The 7,786-nt window shown below is 33.5% G+C and overlaps 1 protein-coding gene across 2 annotated transcripts in view; it reads right to left on the minus strand.

Moving 5' to 3' along the window:
* The window catches only part of mafgb (v-maf avian musculoaponeurotic fibrosarcoma oncogene homolog Gb), a 31,237-nt gene extending 24,675 nt beyond the window's left edge, over positions 1-6,562 (minus strand). The window contains exon 1 of one of the 2 annotated variants that reach the window (XM_073825754.1): positions 6,258-6,562. In XM_073825754.1, the coding sequence (XP_073681855.1) occupies positions 6,258-6,429 (172 nt within the window). In that variant the 5' untranslated portion in view covers positions 6,430-6,562. Of the gene's footprint in view, positions 1-4,368; positions 4,472-6,257 lie in introns of those variants that run through there. The other variant, XM_073825755.1, reaches the window with a different exon arrangement.
* Between the last annotated feature and the right edge of the window lie 1,224 nt (positions 6,563-7,786).

Genomic DNA, 7,786 nt, shown 5'->3' on the forward strand with positions numbered 1-7,786 from the left:
AGTTGCAAGAGCAGCATTCAGCCTCGTCGGCTCTCGTTCATCACAGCGTTTAAAACACCTTTACTTAAAGAGTAACCTGAGGCCAGTCATTTCCGACATCAGCATCATCAGGACGTCTCTCAGAGCTCAGAGATCACCAGTAACCGGCGCAAACGCCATCTGCCAAGCGAGAGGCTGTTTTCTGGTTGTCTCAGCGCTTTCACAGAATGCCTTAAAGACAAAAAACTCTGCCGTTCGCCACAACTTCACTCACGCGTCGGTTGGCTCCCGACCATCAGCAGATTTGAGTCGCGAGCTCGTATAAGAGCAGGCCGAGCCCACGTCCTGATCAGATTACACCTCTCCAGCTCTGCGCTTCTCACTCTAATTGCACAAATATCACAATTAGCTGGAATTGTTATTGGGAGATTTCCGGTTAATGATGTAAACAGGCTCTTAAAAGGGTCTAAATGGATTTACATGGTTACACATGTCTTACTAGCAATAAAACACTGGGGCACTGGTTCTGTGTACCGTGGTCTGAAGCATCTTTGGTGTGTGAATATGATAAACAGCAGCGGTTTTAGACACCAGACATGTTTCTGAATCAGAATATTATTTTTTTGTTTGTAATTTAACACTGTGCCATGTATTACAGCTATTTTAACCCCTTCGGTCCTGAATTTTTTTCACTGAACAAATTTTTTTTTTGCTCTTCTCCAACATCTAAATGAGTCTAAAAAAGAAAGATTTGTGCCAACTCATTTTTTATTTGATTTTTCTCATGTCCACTACAATGGACGCCGGGTCTGAAGAGAAACAAAAATCCTCATTTTTTAACCATACGTAATAAATAGAGTTTGTGCACTAAAGTTAAACTAGTGTTTAAATTTTGAAAAGAACACATACTGTACGAATAAACAATGCAGTAAGATTGTGGAAAAAAGGTAAGATGATATGAAATCTAAAAAAATGTTTGATCACTTTTTTTGGTTGAAGTGGGTGAATTGGAGTATATGTATAAATGTCTTTGTGTGTGTGTGTGTGTGTGTGAATGGGTTTATGTGTACTTGCTGATTGTTTTGATGAATATATGATTGTGTGTATTATAGTATTAAGGCATTAGTGTGCATGGAGGGGGTGTGAATGTGTGTATTGCATTGTATTCACTGATCACACATCCACTATAGCTGTTCCTCACTAAAATCAATGAAATATTGATTTACAGACTATAGTCAATTCGAAGACATAAATGAAATCATATTAATATTAATTTCATTAATTTACATCAACATTTATAAAACATTAACATTAGAATTTGTAGCTCTGTATTTAGCTTTGAAATGCTTCAACAAATTTCTCAACCTGTTTTACAATTAATTCATGAGGTTCCTGCTGATATCGCTCAAGACCTGATGTCCATTGTGATGGACATTGCATTTTAAAAAAAAAATCCTGTGTTCTGCAAATCTGAAAGATCTTCAAAATAACTTTGAATATTATCATTTGATAGTCTTAATTTTATAACAGATGCAAGTTGATGAGCCTACCATTAACATAACTCTGCATATAAAAGGTCAAATGTGGGCTTCCTCCTCTTCCTCTCTAAGTGATCAAGTCTCTCTTTTGTGATGCCTGTAGCTCAATCAGATTAAGTTAGGAGTCATATCTTTGTTGTGATTGGTTGATCAGGGACGAATCAGTGACCAGGCATTGCTCATATTATAAAAACATAACATTTTATTGGTTTAAACAAAAAAATCATGTGATGTCCATTCCAATGGACGCAGGGTCTGAAGGGGTTAATACCAACAATAGGTTAATATTTAGCAAAATACGATGAAAATAAATAAATACATTTTCTTCTACTAAAAAAACTGTTAAAATTAAGCAAAATATGATACAAAAAAAAGGTTAAAAAGTAGCAAAATATGGTAAACAATTTTTAAAAATCTGATTAAAATATGACACAAAAAATAAGGTTTACCTTCCATAAATAAAATTAAATGTAAAATGTAGCAAGATATGATACAAAAAAATAAACTAAACATTTATCTTTAATGAAACATCAGGGTAAAACTGAGCAAAATATGCTAGAATAAATAAAAGTATCTTTTGTATAAAAAAATAAATAAAAATAAAAATCTGGTTAAAATGTAGCATATGATATTTGATAAGAAAAAGTAAACAAAAAATGTAGCAAAATATGATAAAAATAAAAATATATATATTTAAAAAATCTGATGAGAAAAAAATTCCCCAAGAATAAACAGGTTCATAGCAAAATGATATAAAAAGTGGACCTTCTATGAAAAAGCAGGTTGAAATATAACCAAACATTATATTTCAAAAATGATCTTCAATTAAAAATTTGGTCCAAATGTATCAAAATATGGTATAAAAAAGCTTTAAAAAATCAGGTTAAAATGTAGTATATGATCTATGATAGGAAAAAAAAAAAAATAAAAGTTTATCTTTCTTGAAAAATCTGGTTAAATGTAGCAAAATATGCTTAAATAAATTATCTTCAATAAAAATCTGATTATGAAATGAAACAACCAAGAATTCCAAGAATAATCAGGTTCGTAGCAAAATATGATATAAAAAAGCTGACCATGCATTGAAAATATGATTTTTAAGGAATAATTTCAATGGAAAAAAAAAAGATATCATCTTTCCTGAGAAATCAGGTTGAAATGCAACAAAATATGATATTGAAAAAAAAGATCTTTCATAAAATTCTAATTATAAAAACATTTTTATCTTCCATAAATAATCAGGTTTAAACATATCAAAATCTGATACATAAATCAACTGCTCAAGATGTAACAAAATATGATATTTGTCAATATTTCAATGAAAAATATGAGATGAAAAAAAAACTATGTTAAAATGTAAAAACAAATTTGCTAATAAAAATAACTGCTCAATGAAAAACCAAATTAAAATGTAACAAAATATGATGTAAAAAAAATTCCATGCAAATCTGATTAGGAAATAAAATACGATATAAAACAGCTGGACTTTGTTGAAAAAGCTGCTTAAAATGTAAAATATGTCATTTTTCAATATTTCAATAACAAATATGAGATGAAAAAAACTATGTTAAAATGTAAAAACAAATATGATATTGAAAAATGACTGGTCAATGAAAAACCAAAATAAAACGTAACAAAATATGATACGATGTATACAAATCTGATTATGAAATAAAATATGATATAAAACAGCTGAGCTTTGTTGAAAAATCTGCTTAAATGTAACAAAATATGATATTTTCATTATTTTAATGAAAATTATGAAATGAGGAAAAAAAGATCAGCTTAAAAAGTATCAAAAACTTAAATATCATGTTAAAATGTAGCAAAAGATGATATAAAACAATAAATTTTGCTTGAAGATCTCATATGATGGACAAAAATGCTGCTGATTCGAACAAGCCCGATGCCTAGAAATGCTGTCTAGGCTGGAGCATCATGTCATCTCACATACTATCACTTTACCATGGTATTACCACAGTACTGCCATAAATAGCCTACTGATTAAAACATTTGTCTGAGAACAAACAGTCTGTACTAAACACAAGCACAAACAGCAGCTATGTGTGTGTTATGATAACTACAAGATTCGTCACTAATGATCATAATATACGTCCTAAATTATTTAAAAAAAACTTCAAATATCCCAAAAATCGCAGTTATGTGTGTCAAGTGTGAAAGCAGCAGCGGAGCGCTGATAAAGCCATCAATCTGAACGCTGTCGCCGCCGTTCTCTCCGTGCCTCGAAAGCTGGCCGGTTCCGCGCGCTCCGATGTGCCGTGTTGCCATGACGCCCCGGTGACCGGGCTCACGTCAAGCAGATATCAGCGATTGATGAATCAGCATCTCGCTCGTCCGCTCGAATATGGCCATTAACGCCGAAGATGAGATGATTTCAAACAGCGCTGAATTGAAATCCCGCTGATTTGGTGATTGAGGAGCGCGCGCGCGGTAACGGAATCCAACCGTCAAACCTCAACTGTCACTCACAGATGAGGCGATAAGCAACAAATGCTGAATAAAACTAGTTTCGAGACAATTCCCTCAAATACCACAGTATGAATATTTCTATATATGTGGAAGTATCACGACGGCGCAACGTTGTGTGTTACTTTTCCTACTTTCTATAGCAAAACTGTGTTTTATTGTTTCAAACCCGAGTGTGTTCCCTACCTAGGGAGCACGTTGGAACGATTCCCAACGAGGAAGATGCTGAAGGTAAATACCATGACACATTGCCAAAAGTACTCCGGTATTACCACCTGATACCATCACTGTACCATGGTACAGTTTGACTAACGCCGCGTAAAGCAGACAAAAGCGATAAAGAGTGACGTTAACGTTAACCCACCTCGAACCGGGTCGATCCGTGTCCAGCGCAGACGGTTCTGATGAACCAGCAGGTTCGGCTTCTTCACAGATCCGGAGATCCGCGTGAGCGCGCGCGCGTTTGTGTTGCTGTGTAACCTCTGCCTGACTAGAGGAGACACGCGCGCACACACACACACTCTAAATATAACACTAGCCGAATCCCGCTGATTTCTGCAAACGTTTCAAATCGAAAAGCGACGATCAGAGCCGATGAGAGCCGATCGGAGCCGGCGATTGATCACAGATCGGGGTGTGTGAGTGTGTATCGATGAGCCCTTTGTCTGCTCGCTGTCATCATGGCTCTGTGTAAGTGTGTGTGTGTGTGTGTGTGGCGGGGTTTGAGCGGAATGACCCGATCGTGATGATTCAGCACGGCGAGCCCTTTAAAACGCGCGTCCCGCTTAACGCGCTTAACGCGCACGGCGGCGTCACGTCGCCTCGCCAGACAGACGACAAACGCGCACACATATGTACGCTGATATACTTATAGTAAACAATGCATATATTAATAAATTCATGTCATATGCACACAGTTTCGTTGTTACCGCTAGTTAAGTAGTTAACTAAAACATTCATAAGCAGAAATAGGCAAATAGTAAAGTAAACACATACATAAATAAGCCAGAAATGATGTTGCAAAAATGAAGGCAAAAAGCAAAACGTGGACGTTTTTAAAAACACATACATTTTTGACTATTTATTCTGGTTATTTTTAAATAATTTAATTATTTTTTGATACATAAAACAGCTGACCTTTTTTGAAAAAGCTGCTTAAAATAAAACCAAATGTGATGTTTAAAAAATTATTTCAATGAAAAATATAATGAGAAAAAAAACCATCTGCTTTACGATATTGAAAAAAAAAACTTAAATGAACTATCAATAGCATGATAATGTAAAATGTATATAAAAAGTGATTTTCCATACAAATCTGATTATGAAATGATCAACCAAAAATCTTCCATAATTATTTAGGTTCAGACATTGCAAAATATGATATATTTAAAAAAAATCTTGAAAAATATGCTTAAAATGTAACAAAATATATTTAAAAAGAATAATTTCAATGTAAAATATGACATGAGAAAAAAATATTCTTTCATTAAAAAATCTATGATATTGACAAATGATCTTAAATTAACTATCAAGTTAAAATGTAGCAAAGTATGATGTAAAAATATAAAAAAGTGATCTTCCGTACAAATCTGATTATGAAATCATGTATGAAAAATCAGCCAAAAAAGCAAAATATGATATATAAAACAGCTGATATGATATGAAAAAAAAAAAATCAGTAAAAAATGACATGAGAAAAAAAAACATGATTAATCAGGTTAAAATGTATAAGAAAAATATGAAATTGAAAAATGATCTTAAATTAAATATCAAGTTAAAATGTAGCAAAATATGATATTTTAAAAATAAAGTGATCTTCCATACAAATCTGATTATGAAATGATATATTAAAAAAATCAACAAAAAAGTTTATCTTCCATAATAATCAGATTAAAGCATAGCAAAATATGATTTATAAAACAGCTGATCTTTCCTGGAAAAAGCTGCTTAAAACAAAATATTATATTAAAAGAAATGAAAAATATGGTTAAAATGTAACAAAAGCATTAAAAATGATCTTCAATTTTCTTTTTGTTCTAATGCTATTCAGTCCCTCATGTGTTGAACGTATTTGTAAATGGTTCATGTTCTGCACTAAAAAAAGAAACTGACATATACACACGCGCGCGCACGCGCAAACACACAAATACACACGGTGTCGTGCACACTCAGCAAAACAGATCTGAGCGACTCTCGTCCTCCCGAGCGCAACTTCAGCGCGTTTGGAAGCACAGTGAGGAACGACGCACTCACCGCACGCGTCACGGATCGTCCGGAGCAGGGGATGACGGCGGCCGGTGGAACCGAGGAGAATCCGGCGGGAGTTTGTCGCTGTTGTCGGCGAATTTTGTGACCGTGTTGATCCTCTTTCTCTCTCGCGCTGGAGCCAGACGTCATATGATTTGCTTTGGTCACGTGGTTTCATTCATGAAGGATCTACGCAACGGCAGCGCGACTCTTAAAGAGACACGCGCGTGCTGAGTAGCACACATGCAGCCTACATTTAAAAGGCAATAAACAAAAGACAATAAAAACACATTAAGAGCAAGATGTTTAGAAGTACTGCTGAAAATGTTAGTTAAATATACGTGAGTATGTTTGTTTTTGTTTCTCACATGAAGCACAAGTGAGGACCGGTGATGTGGGAAACGCGCTGGAGCCTGCAGTTGCTATGGTTACAAGCGCGCGCGTCTCCTTTCAAGAAAACTATATGCTGCTTTAGTGAATATTTTATTCCTCAAGATTTCAACTTGTTTGTATATTTTTAAATAAATGCAATAAATACAAAGTTGTGTTTATTGTCTACTTCTAATCAAATAAGTTTATTAGAACTCTCATTCAATTTAACATTTTTTCATGCACTGGTCAATTTTACGATTTTGGGCTGATTGGCTTTATATAACATGTTGTTTCAGACAACTGTAAAGAAAACATCTAAAACACACATTTAGGTGTTTATTTTGTAGCACTTTATCTATTTGCATCTATAGATTTTTACATTCCAATCCACACCTTTAAAAAGTTTTTCCTCCACTTCAGCAACACTTACATACACCAAACTTAGCAGTTTTATTCCTCTCTATATTCTGAAGGTTTTTACAGAGGGGTTTGTGAATATATAATTCATCTGAGTTTTTATAACATTTTATTCCTAAAAACTTGCTGAAAATGTTTTTTTTTTCTACTTGTTGACAGTATTTTCTGATTTACGGAGTGATAAAAAGAGAAATCCAAAATCCCTTCAGTAGAAATCTTTACAATATAAAAATGAATAAAACTGCTAAGTTTGGTGCGTGTAAGTGCTGCTGAAGTGGAGGAAAAACTTTTAAAGATCTATATTGTAATTGAAATATAGAGACGCAAAATTGATCAAATGCAATAAAATAAATATGTCAATGCATATTTTGGATGTTTCCTTTCCACTAGTCTGAAACAACTCGTTATTAAAAGCCAATCAGCCCAAAATTTCAATATTGACATGTGCATTAAAAAATGTTTTTGGCTGTAGTGTCAAAATACCAAAATACACATTTAATTTCAATTTCAATAAATATCTTTAAACATTTTCTCCTCCAATTCAGCAGTACTTACCCACACCAAACTTAGCAGTTTTTTTTTCTATATATTCTGAAGGTTTTACGTTTATACTTCATATATCATTCACACTGAATTATATAAATCTTTATTCTTAAAAACAAGATGAAAATTTGTTCGTTTTTTGTATTTTAATAGTATTTTCTGATTTATAGAGTGATAACAAGAGAAATCCAAAATCCCTTCAG

The sequence above is a fragment of the Garra rufa genome, chromosome 20 (genome assembly GCF_049309525.1).
Source record: "Garra rufa chromosome 20, GarRuf1.0, whole genome shotgun sequence".
Taxonomy (NCBI): domain Eukaryota; kingdom Metazoa; phylum Chordata; class Actinopteri; order Cypriniformes; family Cyprinidae; genus Garra; species Garra rufa.